Here is a 25152-nt window from a genome sequence, read left to right as displayed (position 1 = left end):
GTAGTTGATTTACAGTGTTTCTTCAAGTTCCGTTGTACAGCAAAGTGACCAAGTCACACACATTTCCCTGTGCTGTACAGCAGGGCCCCATTGCCCATCCATTCCAAATATAACAGTTTACAACAACCCCCAGAATGCCCATCCATCGCACTCCCTCCTCCTTCCCCTTGGGAACCTCAAGTTTGCTCTCCTTGGCCATGATCTGTTTGTTTTTTCAGACAGGATCATCTGTTCCATATTTTAGATTCCACAAATAAGTGAAATCATATGGTATTTGTCTTTTTCTTTCTGGCTTACTTCACTTAATATGAGAATCACTGGTTCCATCCAGGTTGCTGCAAATGGCATTAGTTTGTCTTTTTTATGGCTTAGTAATAGTCCATTGTATATATGTGCCACATCTTAATCCATTCATCTGTCAATGGACATTTAGGTTGTTTTCATGTCTTGGCTATTGTAAATAGCACTGCGATGAACACGGGGTGCATTGTCTTCTCTCTGTTTTGTCAGTTTTGCTAGAGATTTTTCAAATTTTTGTTGATCTTTCCAAAGATTAAGTTCTTTTTTTTTTTAAATTAAGTTCTTTATCTTATTGCTTTTCTCTACTTTTTTTTTTTTATTTTAACTACACTGATTTTTGTTTTCATCTTTTTTGTTTCCTTCTTTTCGCTTTGGGTTTAGTCTGTATTTCTTTTTCTAAGTTCTTAAGGTATTTGTATTATTGATTTCTAGTTCAAGTTCACTGTGGTCAGAGAATACATTCTGTATTATTTCAACTATTTTAAATTTGTGTGGTTTGTTTTATAGCCAAGGGTATGGTCTAACTTGGTTTATATTTTGTGGGCCCTTGAAAAGAATCTGCTTTCTGCTTTGTTGTAGGATGGAGTGTTATTTAAATGTCGCATAAGGAGTTCCCATGGTGGCGCAGCAGTAATGAACCCAGCTAGCATCCATGAGGACTCAGGATTAACCCCTGGCCTCGCTCAGTGGGTTAAGGATCTGGCAATGCTGCGAGCTGTGGTGTTGGTCACACACGAGGCTCGGATCCCACGTTGCTGAGGCTGCGGCGTAGGCTGGCAGCTACAGCTCCAATTTGACCTCTAGCCTGGGAACTTCCATATGTGTGAGTGCAGCCCTAAAAAAGAGAGAGAGAGACCAGAAAAATATCACATAGATCTTATTAAGTGATGGTGTTACTGAAGTCTATGTAACTGCTGATTTTCTGTATGGTTGTTCTATCAAGTGTTGAAAAGGGGGTGTTGAAGTCTCTAATTGTAGTAATGGATTTGTCTGTTTCTTCTTTCACTTCTATTAGTTTTTGGTCAAAACAATTTACATGTGTTGTTGATATATACACAATTAGAATTGCTGTGTCTTCTTGATAGATTAACATTTTTATCATTATAGAATGCCCCTCTCTGACTCTGATAATTTTCTTAGGTCTCAAGTCACTTTTTTAACCACATCAGACAGTGTTAAAATTTTTCCTTTAGCCACCAAACATAATTTAGAACACTCAAGATGAGAGGAGTTTCCATTGTGGTGCAGTGGAAACAAATCCGACTAGGAACCATGAGGTTTCGGGTTTGATCCCTGGCCTCTCGCTCAGTGGGTTAAGGATCCGATGTTGCCGCAAGCTGTGGTGTAGGTCGAAGATCCGGCTAGGATCCCGAGTTGCTGTGGCTGTGGTGTAGGCCAGCAGCTGTAGCTCCGATTAGACCCCTAACCTGGGAACCTCCATATGCCGTGGGTGCAGCCCTAAAAAGAAAAAAGACCAAAAAAAAAAAAAAGATGAGAATGAAAATCTATTGTGTTTACCCATATTTTGGCTACTGTGTTCTTTCTTCCCTCCTAACGTTACAAGATTTTTTTCTTTTAATATTTCCTTTTTGTTTAAAGAACTTCTTTAGCCATTCTTTAGGTACATCTGCTGGAAATAAGCTTTTATTTTTCCATCTTCTGAGAATGCGTTGATTTTCTTTCCATTCTTTTTGTTTTTTCTTTCAATTAGCTGCCCAGCCGCATATGGAGCTCCCAGGCCAGGGATCAGATCCAAGCCACAGTAGCGACCTAAGCTGCAGCTGCAACAATGCTGTATCCTTAACCCACTCTGCCGGCCCAGTGTTCCCAAGACATTGCCAGTGGTCCCAGAGTCTTTTTATGTTTGTATTGTATGTAATTTCCAGAGTTTTAGGTGTACTCAGCAAGAGGAATAGGGAAAGTATGTCCAATTTGTCTTCCTCGAAGCAGAAGTCCAGTTGCTTCTTTTTAAAAAACACATTTTGATAACACAGCACATAATATGTTCTAGAGCAGATTTTCCACAGAGAGAATTAAGAGGCTTACAGAATTTCTGTGATATTAAAATATGCAGAAGAACAAGGAAGAAATAAGCCTGACTGTCATGAAAGCCAGGCAGATGAAAAGGAGGCAGTTTCTCTAGGATACTAATCTGGTTGATCTCATACACCAGTGGAAGTGAGCCACTGACCTAATACGCTGTGCAGACCCCCAACAAAACCTCAGTTCATCAGCCTGTCATTCTGCTATTGTAATTTTATTCTTTGAGCATCAAAACTGTTTCTCCGTTGGACAGGCATGAATGGCATGATGAGAACCTTGCCATCCCTCATAAATAGAGCTTGTCCTCAACCAGGCTGTTTTGTTGGCTTGGCTCTGAGACTCCCATCCTGATAGCACTTCTAGCTTGTAGTCTTACCTCTTGCTTAGTCTCAGTGGTCCCAACATTGTTCTTTTTTGTCTTTGATAGTAGCCTGTCATGTCTCCAGCTGGAAATCAAGAGGATTTGCCTCCTTCCAGTGAAAAGTAAGACTAAACCTGCTTTGCAGGGAAAATTTGGTGACTCCAAGCTGGTGCTTTATTTTTTTTTAATTAATTAATTTATTTATTTTGTCTTTTTAGGGCCACACCCACAGCATACGGGGGCTCCCAGGCTAGGCTAGGGGTCAAATCTGAGCTGCACCTGCCAGCCTACACCACAGCCACAGCAGCGCAGGATCCAAGCCCCATCTGTGACCTACACCACAACTCATGGTAACGCCAGATCCTTAACCCACTGAGTGAGGCCAGGGATTGAACCTGCGTCCTCATGGATACCAGCCAGGTTCATTTCTACTGAGCCATGACAGGAACTCCTCCAAGCTGGTGCTTTAAGTCCCAGTTACATTCGACAAAGGAGAAGACTTAAGAATATAGATGTAAAGATGTGATAGGTCACCATGCCCAACATTTAATAAATGGTACATAATTTCAATCCCATTATTGAGTGTGTTCTAGTCCTGAAGAGATGCCTTCGGAATAAAGCCAACTGAGTTCACCTTCAAGTAGGGACAGAAAGCATTGACCAAGGAATCTGAATTTGATGTTATTGTTTGTCAATAGCTCCTCTGCTGTGGACTGAATGTTCGTGTCCCCGTAAATTCATATGTTGAAGCCCCAATCCCCAATGTGATGGTATTTGAAGGTGAGGCCTTTATGAGGTGATTAGGACATGAGGATAGAACCCTAAAGACTGAGATGAATGTCCTTATACAAAGAGACACAAAAGAGATGATCTCTCTCTCCACCAGGTGAGGATATAAGAAGCAGCTGTCAATCTACAAACCAGGAAGTGGGTTTTCACCAGGAACTGAATCTGTTGGTTTAGGAACTGGACTTGATCTTGGACTTCATAGCCTTTAGATCTGTGGGAAGTAAGTTTCTATTGTTTTAACTACCCAGTCTTGAGTACTTGTTACAGCACCCCAAGCTGTAAAGATACTCTTTTAAAAAATATAGATCTTCCTCAACTTCAGTGGGGTTATATCCTGATAAACCCATTGTGTGCTGAAAATATCTTAAGTCGAAAATGCATTTAATACACCTAATCCACATCATAGTAACTTAGCCTAGCCTACCTTCAACATACTCAGAACACCTACAGTTTTACAAAATCGCCTAACACAAAGCCTGTTTTATAATAAAGTGTTGAATATCTTTCATAATTTATTGAACACTGTACTGTAAGTGAAAACCAGAATGATTGTATGGGCCCAGAATGTTGTAAGTGTATGGTCATTTACCCCCTGATCACGTGGTTGACAGGGAGCTATGGCTCGATGTCACTGCCCAGCATCACAAGAGAGTATCGTACTGCATATTACTAGCCTGGGGAAAGGACAAAATTCAAAATCTGAAGTACAGTTTCTAGAGAATGTGTATCACTTTTGCACCATCATAAAATTGAAAAATCATATATAGAACCATCCTAAATTGGGGACCAACTGTAAATCTCTGTTAAAACATGATCAGTTAACATCCCCAAAGACATCTCTGAGCTACAGGAAGAGAGCAAAGCTTTATAAAAATAATTCATAGAGGGAAGGGGTGGAAAGGGAGTGAAAGAGAAACTATTTAGCTCATATTTTAACCAAGGTCTGCCAAACCTGTATTCTTAAAGATCTCATCTGGAAAGTTGGTGAGACCAGCAAAGACGGCTGAGTGCAGGGAACGGCAAGAAGGGGAGGAGAGAGCCTGGTGTCAGCCTGCCTGACTTCCCATAGTGGCTCTGCTGATGGAATAGCAAGTCTTCTGGAGTCCTTGTTGCCTGCCTCTCAATCTCCTAATTTTAGGTTTCCTCTCAAAAATTCCATTAACTAAGAGAATTGTCTAAATGAAGATTTCAGAATCAAATGCATAAAGACTCTCTTTATTTAGAAACCTCTATGCCAAAAAGAGATTATGCAAACTTCTTATTCAAGATTTTTACCTCTTGTTTTCTTTTTTTTTGTTTGTTTGGTTTCTGACCTATGATCATTTCCATGCTATCTGGAGTCACAATTTTTTTTTTTTTTTTGGCTTTTTAGGGCTGCACCCACAGCATATGGAGGTTCCCAGAGTAGGGGTCGAGTCTGAGCTGCACCTGCCGGCCTACAGCATAGCCACAGCAACACGGGATCTGAACCCCATCTGTAACCTACACCCCAGCTCATGGCAATGCTGGATCCTTAACCCACTGAGCAAGCCCAGGGATTGAACCCGCCTCCTCAGGGATACTAGCTGGGTTCACTAACCAGTGAGCCATGACAATAACTGCAAGGAGTCACCCTTTTATTAAGTCACATGACACAAATGTGAAGATTTTTAGAGAAAATGGAAAACATCCACTTTGAAAAGTTAGAAATGTTTCTCAAACAAGCTGAAATTCAATCTTTCACATATTTAACTAAATGAGCATCTTGATATGAAGCTTGTGAGGGTAGGAGATAAAAGACTTTTTAAAAAAAGTGAACAATAGTTCTTAATAGGAAGAGTCCAATTTCCTACTCATTACTAGGACTTTTTATTTTAAACCTCATTGAGTTTCTGCATTCAAGACATTTATCAGGATAAGAACTGGTAACTTTGCATGGGATTTACAAACCACTATGTGGGACAGGGTGGAAAGGATCATAGGAAAGACCAGAAACCACTGCTGAGGTCTTCCTGCTGGAACATTTATCCTTTCGCTTAAGGAAAAATGCATCTCCTCAGAGTTCCCGTCGTGGCGCAGGGGTGCTGCTGGTGTTTCCAGTGTTGCTGTGAGCTGTGGTGTAGGTCCCAGAGGCGGCTTGGATCTGGCGTTGCTGTGGCTGTGGCGTAGGCCTGCAGCTACAGCTCCAATTAGACCCCTACCCTAGAAACCTCCATATGCCGTGGGTTCAGCCCTAGAAAGACAAAAACAACAAACAAAAAAATGCATCTCCTGCTTAAATGGACTGGTACTCATCAACTAATGGTCTGTGTTTTCTTCAAACTGTAGTGTCAAATCATGTGTTGGAATGTAGGGAGAAGGAAAGATAAAATCAGAACCAAATCTCTTAGCAGAGCTTGATAGAAATGGCCCAAGCTTTTGAATAGAGAGCCCTCATCTCTCCCCAGCTTCACTATTCCCCTCGCTGTAGGGGGTCACCTGTGTTTTCATGGATGTCCTACTTTCACCCCATCCAAACCAGATACCTATTCTTTGAAACCCTCAGCCCTCAGGTCTGATTGAGTCATAAAGGGAGGCCAGAGGATGAGGGCCAGTTTCCTTGCAAGTTTGCTTGTTCAATGTTTTAAGCTTCCGGTAATGCCTTCCAGCGATCACAAAGGATCACCTCCACTTCCCCAGCTCAGATCACACTGCTTTTAATCTTAGAGGTCATAGCCTAAAGTCTAATGGTCAGTTTCAGCCTCAGAATTGGGATGTCCTGCAGCCCTGCACACAGGGCTCCCTCCCCCAACTCTGGTACCCTCTGCCTCTTGCTGTCCTCTCCATGTTAAACCCTTGCTCCACAAGCTCTCTCTCCAGATCTTCCCTCCCTGGATTCTAGGCTCAAAAGAAGAGGCAGAGGAGAAAGAGGAGACACTGGAGCTTGTTAACAGGACTGACACTCTGCTACCAGGTCCAACATTCAAATCAATAGTTCATGGCTGTTGTGAGTGAGGTGGAGAGCTCTCCTTTACCTTGCAGGTTCTGAAGGACAGCTGTTAAAGATGTGTGTGATTCCAAGAGGATTTTCCCAGAGTACAAGCACCCTGGCTCAGCCGGCTGGGCTGAAGAGACCCTCCCAGTTCCCCATCTCTCCCCTCTTCACCCAGGCAAATGGCTCAGGTCTCTGGACTGAAAGTGGCAACTGTGATGACAGCAAAGCCTAGCTAGAACTCTCCTCCAGTGATCCTCACTGGTCTGTCTCCTCCATCTCAGTCCCACAACAGAGTGTGAAAATGAGCTACTGGTTAGTGATGGACTCTTTTAAGCCTGGGAGATGAAGCTGCCCCACTGTGCCTTGTCTGTCTCTACTGAATGTGTTTGGGGAACAAAAGGCAAAATAGAAACTATGCAGTTACCCCAAACCCTATCCAAAACACTGGTTGAAAACAAAAATGAAATTTCAAATCCATTTGGGAAACAATGTTTCAGTGAGTAAGGTATTTTTGCTTCCCGGCTTTCCCAGACTTAGTTTGCTCTGTGGGTGTCCCACAGCTAGGTAGCAGCTACCCCAGAGTTGTCATAAGAACCAATTCAGATTAAGTATATGAACGATCTTTAAAAGTACACAGATGTATTGCAGGCAACTAGAACTTGAAAATAGGGTTCCTCCTTGAAAGTTAACACCATAAATGAATTAGAAACAGGATGAGGACTCACGAGAGAAAGTCTAGACAGGAGAGAGCCTGATTATTACATTAACAAATATAACGAAGAAATAGAATAGGAGTTCCCGTCGTGGTGCAGTGGTTAACGAATCTGACTAGGAACCATGAGGTTGTGGGTTCGGTCCCTGGCCTTGCTCAGTGGGTTAACGATCCAGCGTTGCCGTGAGCTGTGGTGTAGGTTTCAGACGTGGCTCGGATCCCATGTTGCTGTGGCTCTGGCGTAGGCCGCAGCTACAGCTCCGATTCGACCCCTAGCTTGGGAACCTCCATATGCCGTGGGTGCGGCCCAAGAAATGGCAAAAAGACAAAAAAAAAAAAAAAAAAGAAGAAAAAGAAATAGAATAGAGAAAGGATCGCTTAGGAGTGTAGGAGGCAAGCTAGACAATGTTCTGTTAAGCTTTGCGCTGGGAGAGGGTTTGACCTACTTATTCTGGCTCTTGGTGCTGGTAGCAGAAAACTCTCTCCTTGACCAAACTAAAGTCAAGTTCCTTCACCCCCCCCCCCCCCCTTTTCAACTAGGCTTCATCCTTGGGCCATCTTTGGTCTGCTTAGTCCTATTTTAGTAAGATTCTTGCTAAGTCTGCTTAGAGGGGATTCCCCCCCCACCTCCAGCCCTTGATATCTGATCAAGTTCCTCATTCCCCGCCTTGATGTGTAAATCCTTGACCTGCCTTCAGAAGGAACTCTGTTAATTGGGTTTACCTTTGATGTCTCCACTTAGTAATGTCCCATCCACTCCCCCGTCATTCTGCTCCTTGGCTGGAAATTCTCAGGTATCTTGCTGAAGCTGGTAGTGGGACTGATCTCTCTTCACTATTGCAATAGTCCTGAAACAAAGTCTTCCTTAGAGTTTTAATAATGTCAGAATAGTTTTTTACTTTAATAGTGATGAGAGGTGGGAAGGATAATCATCCTTACTCTGTTGCCTTCAAACAATTAGAATAATCAGGATAATAAGCCTTCTTTTTCTTTTATGTTCACCTAACAACCTCTGATGGAGTCTAGCTTCCAAAGTTGTTTTTGGGCTGAAGAGAATGTAACTCACCATTTTGTAGTTCTGGGTTTGTTTTGTTTTGTTTTAATTTCCCATCTTCCTTTTCATTTATTTATTTTTTTATGGCACACCTGTGGCATATGAAGTTCCCAGGCTAGGGGTCAGGGGTCGGTTGAATCAGAGCTGCAGATGCAGGCCTATGCCACAGCCACAACCACAGCAACACCAGATCCAAGCCACATCTGCAACCTACACCAAAGTTCATGGCCACACCAGATCCTTAATCCACTGAGTGAGGCCAGGGATTGAACCACATCCTCACAGACACTATGTCTGGTTCTTGACCCACTGAGCCACAATGGGAACTCCAGTTCTCACTGTTAATTAATAAATTGGCATTGGTGCTGGTTTATATACTTCTGTGATTAAGTTAATTATGGAGCAGTATCCCCAAGGTTAAAGATACTCAAATTTCTGGGCCTGCAAAAGAGAGAACCAGAAGGTGAGAGTGAGCTACAGCACTTAAGAATTCCTGCTAGAGGAGTTCCCGTGTGGTTCAGTGGTAACAAACCCAACTAGTATCCATGAGGACGTGGGTTCAATCCCTGCCTCACTCAATGGGTTAAAGATCCAGCATTGCCCTGAGCTGTGCTGTAGTTTGCAGACATGGCTTGGATTCTGAGTTGCTGCGGCTGTGGTGTAGACCAGAAGCTGCAGCTTTAATACAGCCGCTAGCCTGGGAACTTCCACATGCTACATGTGAGGCCCTAAAAAGAAAAAAAAGAATTCCTGCTAGAGCTTAGATGACAAAGCTACCTAATGAACATCAGCCACCAAAGTTGTTGAAATGTCAGTAGGGAGTTAGAGAAAATAACGTTGGTGATTATTTGGACCATTGCATTCAAAATTTAATCTTTTTTCTCTCTCACTGTCTACATTCTAAGATTCAATCTGTCTTGTGTTTTTACCCTTTATCTCCCAGATTTGCCCATGGCTTTATCTGGACCTGGTAATATTATTTACAATGCAGATTCTGATTCAGAGGTCCTGGTGGGGTTGGGACAGGAGTCTGTGTTTCTAGCAAGCTCCTAGGTTGTTGCAGATGCTGCAGGTCCAGGGACCCCCTACACCACTTTGAGTACAAGAGGTGAGGGGTCATTATCTCTAGTTTAGAGTATTGCCCCAAACTCCTAACTGGAATCCCTGCCTCTCTTTCCAATCCATTCCCCACCCTGCAGCCAGTGTGGTCTATCAGAAATGCAAATCGGAACAAGTTCTGCCAGTTTCTGTGCTTCCCATTGCTCTTAGAGCCCTCAGAGCCTGCTTCTGCCTCCTACCCTGCCTTCAGGCTCCCACTCCTGTCTCTGGCTCACTGTTCCAGCCCTGGTGAATCAGGCTCAATCCCTATAAGCACCCTGTCATTGCTATTTCTCTGCTTTCTCACAAGTTCTCATCTGACAAACAGTATCCCTTCTAATTCCTGTCTTTCCCCCCTCCCATGCCTTCCCAGGGAAATCCAGTTATATACGTCTCCTCTGTGATTCTGTAACACCTGAGCCTCTTAAATTATTGTACTTATCAACCCACATAATTACTTTTCTCTAATTTCTATCATTATATCATGAATGAGGGAGAGAGGTACCTGTACTTTTCATTGTAACTCCATCCCATGTTTCACATATAAAAAATATTTAAAATATATTTGAGTTGGGCCAGAAAAGGGAGAGTCATCAGGAAGTAGAAGCCTGTAGGGTTTCAAACTGATATCTCATTGGTCCACTTTCTAGAGTCACAATCAGGGTTCCTAAATGTTAAGGACAAGATTGATTAGGCTGTCAAATTGAACAACAATCTAAAGCTTTCTAACTACTTTAGAATAATACTAGGCTTGCAGTTCTATTGAAATTCTATCTTACTTAAGCAAAACAGGGTGTATATTTTATCTGTAAAACAAGGCAGCCCTGACCAGCTGGTCTCTCTTTTTAAAGAAGAGCTAGCAAACATAAGCATAAATTGTAGTTAGATATGCAAAATACAGAAAGACTAGGTGGTAATTAGGGGAAGGATTAAATAGCCTTGAGAGAGACCCTCCCACATTTCACATGATAAGCAGTTTTAAAATCCTAGTTTGCAAGATGTTGTAAATTGAGTCTAACAGCCAATTTTTAATGGAAAAATTATAATGCATTATTTAAAAAATCAAAATGGTATCAACTCAAGAATAAAGCATGTATACATGCGTAACATAAACGTCTGCGTGGTGGAAGTATACCACCACAGGCTTATTTAATTACATACAAAAATATAATTGATAATCTGGTTGTAGTTTCACATTTTTCTTTCACTATGCTTTTCTTGACTAGAAATTTTCTTTTCTTTTCCAAGAAAGGAATGACATATGAAAACGCTAGTATCCACCTGGCCTTTTTGTTTTCTCAGTTTTGCCACATCCTAAATCTTTCCCCTGGTCTGACTCAGGATTTTGGCATAGAAGAGATGGCTGGATTCCCATCAAGGTATTACTTGAGATGGAAAAGGTCCCCCCCACAACCAGCTCACCTGCCCCCACCTTATGAATTCCTCACTGGTGAACAATGTTCCCATTGTCTTTCTTCATTCATCACCACAGAGCCACACCTGTTAGAGACCAGCAGCTGCCCATACCCACCTCCTTAAAAAGAATGAAAAGGAGAGGGAAAGCTGGAGTTAGGAAATGATTCAGTGACTTTTATGTTTTGTATGCAAGGATAATTAATATTTTCATGGTGTGAATTGCTTTCAATACAAATACGCTAAACCTTTTATTGAGAACCTCTTGTATGCCAGGACTTCAGGCAGTGGCTGATCCTAGATTCAGACTTGGATTGGCCTCATTTCTAAAGACCACGTTAAGTTCTGCCCCCTTGGAGAAAGCAAAATCCCAACGATAATCTCATTTGAAATTTCAGCATTGTTTGTATTTAGTTTGAAACACAGAGGGAAAAGGGAATGCACGTATGAACAGAGTCTATTGAGGGTTTCTAAAGAGCATGTGACGGGCCAATATTGGACCTGGGAGGGGCTGTTGTTTGCTCCCCGCCTCCAATACTTCCTCCCTCTTGGCATCTGCAGGTGTAACTGTGGCGCTTGTTACCCAGGAAAACTGCAGGGCGCCAAGCTGTAGCGCGAAGGTTGTGGCACTGAGTGGAGGGCTAGCGATCTGGAGACGTCACAGTATTTAAAATATCTATTTTATCTGTCCTCGGTCATTTCCACGGCTACTTCCCCATTCAACTACTCGCTAAGAGCCTTGTAATTCCCTCTTTCCAACCTGCCTCCCTCCAAGCCCTTCTCCGCTCCCAAGACAATCAGTGTTACTCCTCCTGAGCCTTCCTTGGCTGTTCGTTAATCGGGGGATAAAGTTTAAACATCTTTACGCGGCCTTCCATGCCTCCCCCACGTTCCGGCCCGTGCTCTATGCTCTGGCTTCTACCTCTGGCCATTCTTCCACCTGTTTGCCTTGCTCCGGCTACGATGGCCTTTTCCCCCCTCAGCTCTTTTGCATACCGTGTCCGTTCGTTCTCTTGTACCCCGCCCTCGCTGTTTTCCCAAGTCCCATTCACTCTCACATAAATGCCGCTTTTTAGATGAGGCTTCTTCTGACTTCTACCTGCAGTCTCGTCACCTGCCATCTAATTAGATGTTACTGAATGTGCTCCACTAGCACTTTTCATCACCGATTGCAATTTGCATTGCATACTTGCCTGATTATTTTCAATGTCGGCAAGTGTCACAAAGTTTAGCACCGTGCCTGGGAGGCACACTTTTGGAACCTCGTAACTTTTGAATGAATAAATGGAGGAACTTGGACTAGATCTTGTCGCCATCATCATCCTATGGTGACAGTATTTCGAGTTCCCCAGTGCTACTGTCAAGGGTATGCCAAAGCCCTGGAGGAGAGTAGCCTTTCTGGCGCGCTCACCACGCGCTCAAGCACTCTGGGGAAGACCCAGGCAGCTCCGGACAGGTCTGAAGGCCAGGAGTCCTCCTGGCTCCCAGGTTCACGTGCACTGGGGGAGAAGGGGCGAGGAAAAGGGAGGAGTGAAGCAGCGAGCGCCGGGTACTTAGAGGGGAGCGCAGACGGCGCCCGGTACGCCTCCGCCCTGGCGGCCAGCCGCGGCCCGGGAGCGACTTCCTCCTCGGGGGCTGGCTAGCAGGGCGGAGCGGGAGACGCCCCTGCCGGGCTGGGCCCCGGGCCGCCCCAATGAGATTCGGTGCCGTCCCGCGGCTGCGCCCAGTCCCGGCGCCGCGCTTGGCCGCGGAGGAGGCGGCCCGGCCCGGGCGGCGGCGGCGGTGCTGCGCGCGCCGAAGGGAAACGGAGCCTGCCAAGGTGGCGCCCGGCAGGGCCATGGTGGCCGGCGCCCGTGGCGGCTGCGCGACGGCGGGGGCTGCCCGGCGGGGCTTCTTGGCTCTGCTGCTCGCGGTCTCCGCGCCGCTCTGGTTGCAGGCGGAGGAGTTGGGTGAGTGGAGCGCGTCCGGCGGGCGGCGGGCTGGGCCTGTAGGGACAGCGCGCGGGAGGAAGTCGGAGTAGCCGCTTGCGCCCTGTGGAGTCCGGCTCTCTCTGGGCGGCAGCAGTTCGAGTATAAAATAAGTTACTGCGCTCTGACTGCTCCCCACCAAACTTACTCCTTAGCCCCCAAACAGGAGGGTCAACTTGGCGCCTCCTCCCCGCCCTCTCCTTTGCAGCCCCTCTCATTTAGTTTCCAGGCTTCCTGACTCCGCCGCCCCCCGGAGAAGTGACTTGGCCTAGGGGGTGCGAGCTGACGACCCCGGCCGCCTTAGGCGAGAGTCCTGTACCGGAGTCCTAGCCTCCTTTTGACAGAGCTGCCTAGCACTTGGGGCCGCCGGGCCGTCCCGGTCGCCTCTCGCCCCTGCGCGGCTGGAATCCTAGCGTGTGCGTTTGCGGCTTGCACTGAGTGGTCGGGAAATGATTTCCCGAGGTCGGCCGGGGAAGCCAGCAGCCCCACCGCGCCGCCTCCCACGAGTGAGCTGCTCGCGCCCCAAATCGGAACCCTGTGGCTCGGTTCCTTCTTGGGCATTTGAGCGAATCAGCTCCCGACTAGGCTGATCTTTCTATGGACCTGGTCCTTGGTTTCAAGTTGGACCTAATTAGTCCACAGTCGAGTTTACTGAGGTAAATCCACCAGATGAAAGCAGTAAGCCGTTTTACCAGCCGTAGGCAGATCGTTTTAATTCTTTATTGATCGCAAGGGGTAGCTTTGTGCTGGGTTTTCAGTTCTTGTTTCCCTCCTCCCCTACTTTTGCCCCTCTACAACGGAGGTTACTGAATGGCAGTGCATTTATCCAGAATATTTCGACTGCCTCCCCTCCCCCGCCCCGTGCCTTCTAATGAGACAAAAATCAAAACTAAGCCAAATGCTGCCATTTTTCCCCCTGAACCATGTATCCGTTTCCAGTCTGAAACATTGATGCTCAAGATGTTGGTAGTGCTTCCTAAATTAGCCTCCATACCGATTTGTTAGGAAAAGAAAAAAAAAAAAAAAGCAGTTTAGACAAAATGTTTTGGCACTGTAGCAGAATGCTAGACGTTTCGTAAAATATTGATAAATATGTATGCTTTTATTAAATATGTAGGATTTTGATATGGATCTTTTAAGCACTTAAAAAATGTTTCTCAAGTCACTGTTTGAAGATGCACCTTCAATATTGTACATCTATGAATAGAGCCACCTATATATGTGTCTGTACTAATCTGGCGGAAACTGTCCTCCATTTTTTCCCCAGTGAAGTTTCATGCATCCAGGCTGTTAACTGAGTGCTTTATAGAGTAGTTCTCTGGGAAGAAGTGTGATTGCTTGGATTCTTAGAGCTTCAAATTTGAGACTTGACTGCACATGATTGTTGGAAAAAGATGTTGTCATGTTTCCATGAAGCATCCTATATATTTAGGATGTTAAATATTCAATCAGAAGTAGTAAAACTTAGATTTGGCACATTTACTGGGAAAAATCTCCTAGAGACTTGAGTTTTGACACCTCTTGAGTGAAGAGGCATGATCAATGGTTTTTGAGTATATCTCACATCTGTGTGATTTTTCCAGTTAGCCCTTGGTCTCTTCTTTTTCAAGCTTCCATAAATTTAAGCATGCACTCCCACTTTAGGTTTTGAGATATGCTACTGGATATGTAGTTGGATGGTGGTCATAAGTGATACTAGTGCTCTCAACATTAGGAACGTAAGAGGATAGGCTTAGCCTAACAGTCTGGGTTTGGTGAGAAGGCACCATTTGTTACGTTTTACCCTCATCATTCTTAGAGGCAGCTTAATGTGGTACTTCTTGGCTCCTCATCCTGCCTGATCACCACACTGTCCAGACGCATTATAAAGCCCCAGCCCCACATTGTGAATCAGAGTGTCCAATGGGTGGGGTCTGGAAATATGTACTTTTAAAAAGTTCCCACAGGTGATTCTGATTCAGATCATCTTTGAGATGGTGGAAACATCTGATAATGTGAGGGTTATGATAAAGTGCTACTACTGTCTGTCATGGACAATTGACTTTTATTCATTGTGTTGTGTTTCAGGAAACAAATGGGATAAATTAATCTGAATATTTAAAAGCCCATTCAATGAAATTCTTCAAACTTTTAAAGTCAGAGTCTGGGCCCCATGGAGCTATCCTGGTTCCTTTGTAGGGCTGCTGCTTGCCTATATGGTGTTTTTGAGCAATTTTATTTCCAGAACAATCCATTCTTCCTGTATTCACAGCCAACGTAGGGCTTGATGAGCAGAGTTTGGGCTGATTTCCATTCCTTATGCCCTGCTCCTCTGAACCCACTTAACTAAAGTTAGATATTTACACAAATTGTTTCACTTGATTTTTGACCTTACATAATCTTACCTGTAAGTTGGTCATTAGTATTGATTTAATTTTGTATAAATACATAGGCCTGTGCTTAAGTCTTATTACCTTGATTATAAGTTTTGTGGAATGAAATACCTTTAATTCATGTGAGGAATTGATACTAAAAATCCCTCTTCACAAAAATATTTAGAAATGCATATTAAAGAGTTCCTCCTTGGGGTTTAGGTATTAGAAGGATAAAAATAAGCAGTTAATCTCTGAGGAAACTTCTAAGCATAGAATTGGATACATAAAAATTGATTTAAAAATTCCATCCAACTCTTTAACTTTTGACTTTTGAAAAGTCCTGTTTTTTAAGTCATCATGCCTTTATATTTGGTTTGACAGAGGACAGCTGATATCTGATGTTTTATGTGAGTGGCTTTTTAAAAAGTAAGCACAAGTTTATTCTGGTGCCGCCTGCATCAGTTGTGACCTCACCCCACACTTTCCTTCATCTTGAAGATCTGTGATTCGGTCAGCCTAGTAGACTGTCACTTCCTGATGGCAGCACCTGGGATTATCTTTATCCTCATAGCACCTGACCAAAGGGCTCAATACATGTTTTTTTGAGTTGAACTGAAGAATCTCTTTGTATTTAGGAGCTATTTTCAAATTATCTCCTAATTAGTGAAAACTAAGTAATAAAGAGTCTACCAAAGTTCTTTATGAAGGTATACATCTGGTGCTTCCACTAATTAATTTTGTTTAGCAAGCACAGCACTCTTGGCATGCTTATTTCTGCGTGCAAGGATGCCTTTTAAATGCAAGTACAACAGAAAGATGTGTACCAGTAGGTGTAATTTGTAGTAGATATAATTTGTAACTAACACTCTGAAACGTTGTTATACCATATAGTTCAGAAAAGAAAGTTGTGATAAAGGATTCATTAAACACATCAAAGGATGTTATTAAAGCAGAATTTGGACTCTGAATAATGTCCCAAACTGTACTTAATAGCTTTTCATAAGTTGAATCCTTTAACATTATGGCACTGAAACAGACTTGAAAATCATCTTAAAAACCACAGCATGGAAATAAGCAAGACATCTGACATAAGAAATTACATTTTTATTTTTTAAGATGCATGAGGAACTTAATTGTAGCATTTAGCAAGAGTTTTAGTCATGTTAAGGCGGGGGGGAAAAGAAATTGTTCAGGGAAATATTTCCAATAGAGTTTGAACTTACTGCTATGGGTGTCCTAAAGCATAAAGTCAGCTCTCTGTATGTTAGGGCAACCAGTTGTTTTGAATTTTTAGGGAGATAATACACGAAACCTGTCTGGAATTGCACTTAGCACAAAGAGTTCAATAAATGCCAGCTATCTTACTAATTATTACTGTTTGACAAATATATGGGGACCCCTTTGTCCTACCTCCCCCATTGCCTCTTAGACCTCATTCTCTACCACACTCCCCCATATTCCCAGCATACTGGCCTTCTTCCTATTAATGATATCAAGCACCCTTCTACTCAGAGCCTTTGCATGTGCTGTTCCCTCTGCCTGGAACAGACTCCTCCCAGATATTCACATGACTCCCTTCTCCTTCAGTCTTTGTTCAGATGTTGTCTTCTTAGGAAGAACTGCCCTAACCACCTGTAACCCTCTTTCCACCCCCCTTGCAGTTTTCTCTAGAGCATTTACCTTCTTCCAAGAGAGTATATAATTTATACTTTTCTGCCTTGTATGTCTCTCCACTGTGAGAATATCAGGTCCATGAGAAGCTTTGTGACTTGAAGAGTGGCCAGTGGTGCTTACAGAGGTTGAGGTGAGAAGGCACTGAAAACACAGTTCCTGCCCTGTTGTTAAAGACTCAGAGTTGGGAGTTCCCATTGTGGCTGAGTGGGTTAAGAACCCGACATAGTATTCAGGAGGATGCGGGTTTGATCCCTGGCCCCCCTCTCTGGGTTACAGATCTGACATTGCCATGAGCTGCAGGATAGGTTGCATGATGCTGTGACTGTGGTGTAGGCTGGCAGCTGCAACTCCAACTCAACCCTAGCCTGGGAACTTCTGTATACCGCAGGTGCAGCCCTAAAAGGAAAGAAAGAAAAAAAAAAAAAAAAGACTCAGAGCTGACTCTTGTTGAGAATCAAAACCTGATCAAGACTAAGTAGTGAAGTTGTATGTCAAGTCCAACTGCTGTTTGTAAACAAAAAGTTTGAGACTATAGATTTAAAAGTAGAGGAACCCATTCTGGTATATTCAAAGTCAGGCATTGAAGATGAAAGGAAAACTATTGTCGGACTTTCAGGGTTTTGTTGTTTTTGTTGTTGTTGTTGGCGATGGAGTAATTGTGCCTTCTTGCAACGAAGAGTCATTCTGATGTCATCTTCCAGATGTTCATTTTTAAAAATAGTCGTTTGCCTTCCGGGTGGGGGAGTGGGAGAGACTTCACTGATGAGGGGAAAAAAAACCACATGGCAATTTCTAAACCAATGTGGAAATAAATTTTGTGAGTCCTAGTATCCTGAATCCGGAACCAACTGCCAAATTTGCCTTTTGGTGGGAGTTGAAGAGGACAGGTTTGTTTCTTTGTTTTTTATGGGGAGAGGGGTGGGAGAAAGGAGGAAAGTCTAAGATCCATGAGAGCAGGGGTGGAATAGAGCCATTTTATTTACCACCAGCACTGAGTACAGTGCCTGGCTGATAACAGGCTCCAGATAACTGTTTCCTGAGTCAGTGCATGAACGCTGTGGCTGAGGTTTCAGAGAATGAGGTGACGGGAAATAGTCATGAAAGTGTTTTAAACAGAGATTGCATACTCAACTGTTGTGGTATCTTTAGACATGCCATACATATATTCAAGAAAATAACTAGATTCAACTCTGAAAAGGGTTGGGAATCTGAGAGACTTCTTTCCCAGGCACCACTGGGAAACTGCCGTGAGGTAGGTGCCGGCAATCCCGACAGAAGAGGGTGCTTTACCAAGTTGAACCAGGGGAGTCAGCAGTCCCCTAAGATCTGCAGGTGCTTATACATTGAGGGTATCCGGGGTCTGCTTCACCTCAAAGATCACTTGTGGACAGTGTTTAGCCATTTGTGACCTTAACAGTGGATGTAGCCACGTAGTCATGTATGCCTTGACTGTTTAATGCCATTTCTGTTTATTAATCTAGCTTTCATGAACTGTCTCCTTGAGAGTTCTAATACCCCATGTTTGCAGAAATATCTTTGTCTTGTATATGCTTGCATATGGTCATTTACGTTTTATATGGCTCCGTTGCGTGATCGAGAGTGTTTAGTGGATATACCTAGAGGTTGCAGGTAAATGGTTTTTATGGAGAAGTCTGTTTCTGCAAAAAGGAAAAAGAAAAAAACTTTATTTCACTATTATTTCTGACATTATCAAGATCAGTAGATATTAAAGGTTATGAAGTCTAGTTAAATTCAAAGTGCCAGTGCATAAAATTTCCTACAGGGAAAAATAGGTAAATATCTTTGTGGTTCTCATTTTTAAGTGGCTGAGTGGATTTACTTCAGCTTTTTTATTGCTTTTGACAGAGTAGGTTTACCTCATATTGAACTGTGTTGATGTCAGTCCAAGGAAAGAAACTTTTGAGGCTTTATAGCCCATGAGATCCCTGGATCATGAGTTCTGTTCATTGAATTACTCCAAATCCGAGGAGTTTAGAATGGAGGCCACTTATGAGAATTACAGGGACCAAGATGTGCCTTTTTTTGGAGTTCCTTGTGGCTCAGCAGGTTAAGGATCCAGCAATTGTCACTGCTACGGCTCAGGTTGCTGCTGTGGCTCTGGTTCATCCCTGGCCAGGGAATTTCTGCATGCCACAGATGTGGCCCAAAAAAGGAGATTTGCCTTCTCCCCGCCGCCCCCCGCTCCAGAAAGCCCCTGCTTTGCCAGGAGTCTAAAATAGAAGGTCACCTAACTCTACAGCCAGAGAAATAGCCCTGTATCTGCTGTTGGTTGGTGCTCGCTCAAAAAGGTCTAAAAAATCTTCGAGACCCTCCTGCTTTTTGGTTAGGAATTTTTTTTCTTTTTTTCCCAACTTCTTTTTCCTCTTTAATCCTCTTTGCTTCAGTTACTGTGCTGTATTATTTGTTAAAATTTTAATTTGTCAAGATTTTTAACAGTTTTTCTCCTGAGGTGTTTAAAATATATTTAAAGACTCCATGGTATTTCTCCCCTGAGTATTTCACTTGTATCTGTTGCCATTTTCTTACATTACCACGATGCCTTGAGCATGCCTAAAATATTAACAGTATTATCTTAGTGTCATCTAATACTCATCATATTTCCCCAGTTAACCTAAACATGTCTTTTGGCTATTGTTTTGTTTGAACAAGGATGCAGGCAGAGTCCACACATGGCAGTTAGTTATTATATCTCTTAAGTCACTTTTAATCTATCACTGGTCCCCATCCACATACATTTTATTTTCCTGCAGGGAAAGTAGGTTAAATTTTCTGGTGACACAGCTTACATCCTAAATTAGACTAACTGCTTCTGAGTAGTGTGTCTTTTACTTGCACAATCCCCCAAAATATAAACCTACAGTTAGACCTCCAGGTTTGATTAGATTCAGGTTAAGTGTATCTGATAAAAGTACCTCAAAGGTGCCAGGTACTGCTAATTGTATCACAACAAGATTCATAGGTTATCATTGTCTTACATTGAATGGTGCTAAGTATGATCAGTGACTTCAGGAAGTGACAACTTGATCCTTCCATTATAAAGTTGCCTTTTCCCCTATGACCTACAAGTAGTCTATGGGATAATAGTCTTTTGGTCACTAAAAGCTACTCTGCCCCATCAACAGTTCAGTCAGTGGTTTAAGCATCCGCTGATCATTGGTGCTTGCCCAGATATTATGTAAATTAAATTTTAAAACCTTACTTTTATATATGTATTTTTATGACAAACTTTTTGCATTTTAATTTAATCCCAACTCTGAGCGCTATTGAAGGAATTGAGATTCAGAGAGGTTGAATCATTTACCCCAGGTAAGTTCACTTTATGTGCCTAAAGGAGGACTCAGGTGCATGTCCTACAATTCTCAATGCCCTAGAGGGGTTTCTTGCTCCTCATCTTCAAGGGCCATTCATCCAGGTGAAATCAAGGTCAAGAAAAGAAGTCTTGGAGGACTACAATTTCAGGGGGTTATTTATGCAATAAAGTTTTTAGTTAATAGCCTTTGGCTTCTCTGAGAGATGATTACATTTGCCACAGAAATATTAAGACCTTTAAAACTCCCAGTTAGTAGCTCAACATGTGCTTTTATTGCACCATGCAAAATACAGAATGTGCAAAGACTACAGTTTTCAGGACAGTGCAACATGGGTTTTATAAAGTTTTTTTTTTTCCTCTCAACCCTCATGTTTTGCATATCATTAGGTGTATGATAAAATGCCATCTCCTTCCCAACTGAGATTTGCTGTTTTCTGGTCAGTAAACATCAGTTGCTTTTTTCTTATATGTGGTACATACATATATGTTCCCATAAACCTTCTTATTCTATTTGTGTATTTTCTATCATATGATCAAGTAATTCCTAAATTGACACTCCTGTCCAGGTGTCAGAAATGTCACTCTGGCTTAAATATAAATCCTGAAATTTATCATTGTCTGTCCTGGATGGATAGATGAAATTCAGAGAATTGAAGATATAGATGTGTTCCAATTCTAGGAATAGATAATAAAGGTGAAACCATACAAAACTGCTATCTCAAGGATTTTTCATTTTTAAAAAGATCCACTGCAAGATCCCCATTAGTAATGAGGCCCCTTTAAGTCTCTTGCTACTCAGAAGATATCTTAAAAGGACCAGCAGAATGGTCATTACCAAGAGAGTTTTGGACTTGCAGAAATTTCAGGTCCTGAATATTGGCAAGATCTCCAGACAGCTGCTGTGCACGCCAAAGTTTGAGAAGCAGCACTTTAATCTACTGAAAAAGCTTCATTTTCAAAGCATCTTTTAGGACTTACATCAGTGCTAAGCAAAGAGAACAACCTTCGTGGGAAGTGTAACAGTCACTTTTCAGACTATTTAATAATTCTAGTAAAAAGTGCTTACTTAAATGATTAAAAAAGAGGTGGAATTTCTCATAAGTTTTATAAGAAACCGTGAGTTAAACATGGTTATTTTCCTCATGTTAATTTTGAGACTTAGGAGTAGGATTATGAGTAAATAATTGTAACATCAGTTTTAGCACCAGTTGTGCCTCTTAGTATTATGATCTTAGGCAGTGTCTTGAATCACTCTGCCTCAGTCTCCTCATCTCTGAAATGGGAGACTTCAGCAATTGCAGCCTCAGTGCCTAAGTTCCATGATCTCTGGAACCATGGACAGGTGCAGTTCAGATGCCAGCCCAGCCACTGAGGCTGAGTTACTCAACTTCTCAGAGCCTCAACTCCTTCACATATAGAACAAGGATAATGGGAGGGACACATGATGGAGAAAGGGTGCTGTGGGCCTCTTGGGCTGCGTTGGAAATGCCCTGTCTTAGAGCTATGTGGGTATATACTTGTATGTTTGAGAGATTACTCTTTTTTTTTTTTTTTTTAAGTACCACACCTGCAGCATGTGGAAGTTCCTAGGGTAGGGATAAAATTGGAGCCACAGCCACAGCAACGTGGGATCCCAGCTGTATCTGCGACCTATACTGCAGCTCATGGCAATGCTGGATCCTTAACCCACTGAGCAAGGCCGGGGATCAAACCTGCATCCTCATTGACACTAGTCAGGTTTGTTACTGCTGAGTCACAATGGGAACTCCAAGATTATTCTTTATGTACAGCTATGTGGATGTGTGTGTATGAAATGTTTCAAAATTTTTGAAAAAGAAAGTAATAATATCCATCAAATGTGATTGTCCTAGAGATTAAGTAAGCTAATATAAAGTCCCTTAGAACACTCAGTATCTGTCACCTTTTACAATAAATGGTGGTAAATGCAAAGTATTGATAAGAACCCTTTCACAACTAATTTTATAGTTTTCCTGTTCCCAACTTTTTGGTTCTTATTAAAAAAAAAAATCTGTCAAAGTGAAAGCACCTGTGTGTATGCAGGTGCAAGAGTGAAATGTTTATAGTTTTAACTTTTTAAAAAGTTTTATTGACATAGTTGATTTACAGTGTTAATTTCTGCTGTACATCAAAGCAATTCATATATATAGACATTCTTCTTCATGTTCTTTTTATTTTTTTTTGTCTTTTTAGCTGTTTCTTGGGCCGCTCCCACGGCATATGGAGGTTCCCGGGGTAGGGGTCGAATCGGAGCTGTAGCTGCGGCCTACGCCAGAGCCACAGCAACATGGGATCCGAGCCGCGTCTGAAACCTACACCACAGCTCACGGCAACGCCGGATCATTAACCCACTGAGCAAGGGCAGGAACCGAACCCGCAACCTCATGGTTCCTAGTCAGATTCGTTAACCACTGCGCCACGATGGGAACTCCCTTCATATTCTTTTTCATTGTGATCTATCATAGGATATTGAATACAGTTCCTGTGCTGTACAGAGGACCTTGTTGTTTATCCACAGTTTTAGTTTTTAAAACTCAGACGAACTTTGTCTGTACTTGATGGTGTTAGAATTTTTCGATACCAGAGAGAAAAGTCAATATGCAGTTATGCTTTATGTGGATATTGGTGACATGCATATTTAACATGGATCCAAGTTTAGAAAATACAAGGTATTGCAGAGAGGGGAAGAACTGCTCACATTTATCCTCAGCTTTCGTGACTGCACAATGGATACTACCTCAGCACCCTGACGTTATCAGTAAAGATCAGCAGCCACTTTTCTCCAGCTTCCTTATCCTGAGCATCTCTTCATCAGGGATAAAACAGTCATCAGACTTGTTTTGCTATTCAAACAAGTGTTGTTGTCATTTTCATCTGTGAAATTAAGATGCTTCTCTCAAACAATGTGTCCAGCCTGTTGCGAGTCCCCTTGTAACTTAAGCACTTGTAACTTAATAACAACGGTGGGAAGTCTTGCTTTTGGCTATCAGTCATATATTACAATATCAGTGTCATTTTTAGAACTCTAAAGGCCAAAATTCACCTCTCCACATCTGATCTTTTATCCCAGCAGCCTCATTCAGGGATCTGTGTGTCCCCCCTTTATGAGCCTAGCCCAGGAGCTGGTCAGTGTGTTCCACAGAATGTTACATCCAGTAGGTGCTCACTGAGCAGAGTTTCCTGGAAATATTACAGACTGCCTCTGCTGCTAGAGCTTCATATGCACTACAAGGGCTTTGAGATGTCCCGTGGTAAAGAAAAAGACAGGATTCTGGAAGCTTATTTGCCTTGCAGCTCTTTTTTGGAGACAAGAGGGTAACCTCTTTGTCACCTTCTAGGACTGAGGATCCACAGTGCCTACTTTGAGAGGTGCTGACCTAACAGGTAGTGGGCCCTAGGTACATCTTCCAGGTAGACTTTGCAGCAGTTTCAAGCACTTAAACATACAAGCCTCCTTCGTTTTTACCATGCCCAGTTTTTGTTGGTCATTTTGAAGATGAGGAAAATTAATACAAAATAGGTAACTTCTTAGGCTCATAGAGCCAATTAGTGATGGAATTTGGATGAAACCAGCTAATTCAAAACAATATATATATATATATATATTTTTTTTTTGGCTTTTTAAGGCTGCACCCATGACATATGGAAGTTCCCAGGCTAGGGGTTGAATTGGAGCTATAGCTGCTGGCCTACACCACAGCCACAGCAACATGGGATCCAAGCTGCGTCTGCAATCTATACCACAGCTCAAGGCAATGCTGGATCCTTACCCACTGAGCAAGGCCAGGGATCAAACCCACATCCTCCTGGATCCTACTTGGGTTCTGGGATCATTAACCGCTGAGCCGTGAAGGAAACTCCACAAAGCAATATTCTTGACGCTTTAGTATGTGTAGTATTTTAAAATAAAAATATAGTTATTAAAATACATTGAATTCTCGCTGTATGCTGGCCTCTATGCTCAGTGCTTTATATGTGGCTTTATATCACTTAATGCTGTGATAACCTTGTGAGTTGGGTACTGTCTCTATATTACAGATGATGAATTGATGACCATTGTGGTCTGTTACCTCCCAAGTATATGGAAATGGTTTATGAAATTAGAAAAATAGTACATGTGCAAACCCTCTTCCCCGACATCCACAACCCTTTCCGCATTCTTTTTTCCTTTTTGTAGGAGTCACAAGACTGGAGAGTGACCAAGAACTATAGAGTTTTCACTGATCTTGCTGATAGCACATTAAAGAATAGTATGAAACTAGGTTTTGAGCTTTATATTTCCATTAGGCATAAATGATGCTTTTAATTTAAAAAATTTTTTTTTCTTTTTATGGCTGCACCAGTGGCATATGGAAGTTTCCCAGCTAGGGGTCGAATCAGAGCTGCAGCTGCCAGCCTATACCACAGCCAGAGCAACATTGAATCTGAGTTGTATCTGCAACCTATGCTGCAGCTTTGGGCAATGCTGGATCCTTAACCCACTGAGTTGAGGCCAGGGATTGAACTCACATCCTCACAGTCAGGTTCTTAACCCACTGAGCCAAAACGGGAACTCCTGTGATGCTTTTTAATAGGTTAATGTTAAAATTATTGACATCTTTGCACACTGATGGAAATAGTCTCCAATTATGTAGGGACTCTTGGATAGGACCACTTGAAGTGATTTAATTTTCATGAACTTTTCATGAATTGATTTAAGTGATTTTTTAGCTAATAGGAAGCATTGTGTTGTGTTTACATGAGAGATTTTTGACAGTAAGTCCCTTGTGTTTCCTCTTATTTTGCTTATGCTTTTCATTGGCTGGGACAAAAGTATCATCTTCATTAGATTGTTATATCTTTAGCACCTATTTTATATGTGGTATGATGGAAGTTTAAAGAGATTCTGTAGAGTTCTGCAGACTGTGGCTGTGTGTTTCTTTTCTATAGCTGTGACTTTCAGCACAGTATACATTTTCCTTTCAGGAAAACTGAAGATTTTGAACACCTGAAGTTTTACCATCATAACTGCTGTTTTACTCTTTTTATTCTCACGCAGACTAACAAGGCTCTCCTGCCCTTGTTCTTCCCTTCCTTTCCAGGCAA

General features: G+C 42.5%; 1 protein-coding gene across 1 annotated transcript in view; it reads left to right on the top strand.

Moving 5' to 3' along the window:
• Positions 1–12461: 12461 nt before the first annotated feature.
• DCBLD1 (discoidin, CUB and LCCL domain containing 1) overlaps positions 12462–25152 on the top strand; it is a 77702-nt gene continuing 65011 nt past the window's right edge. Inside the window, exon 1 of the mRNA XM_047759745.1 lies at positions 12462–12672. Coding sequence (XP_047615701.1) covers positions 12561–12672 — 112 coding nt within the window. The 5' untranslated portion in view covers positions 12462–12560. The remainder of the gene's footprint in view (positions 12673–25152) is intronic.

This window comes from Phacochoerus africanus, chromosome 2, assembly GCF_016906955.1.
Source record: "Phacochoerus africanus isolate WHEZ1 chromosome 2, ROS_Pafr_v1, whole genome shotgun sequence".
Lineage (NCBI taxonomy): Eukaryota > Metazoa > Chordata > Mammalia > Artiodactyla > Suidae > Phacochoerus > Phacochoerus africanus.
The sequence above is the reverse complement of the archived record's forward strand: the minus strand, read 5'-3'. Positions and strand labels throughout refer to the sequence as shown.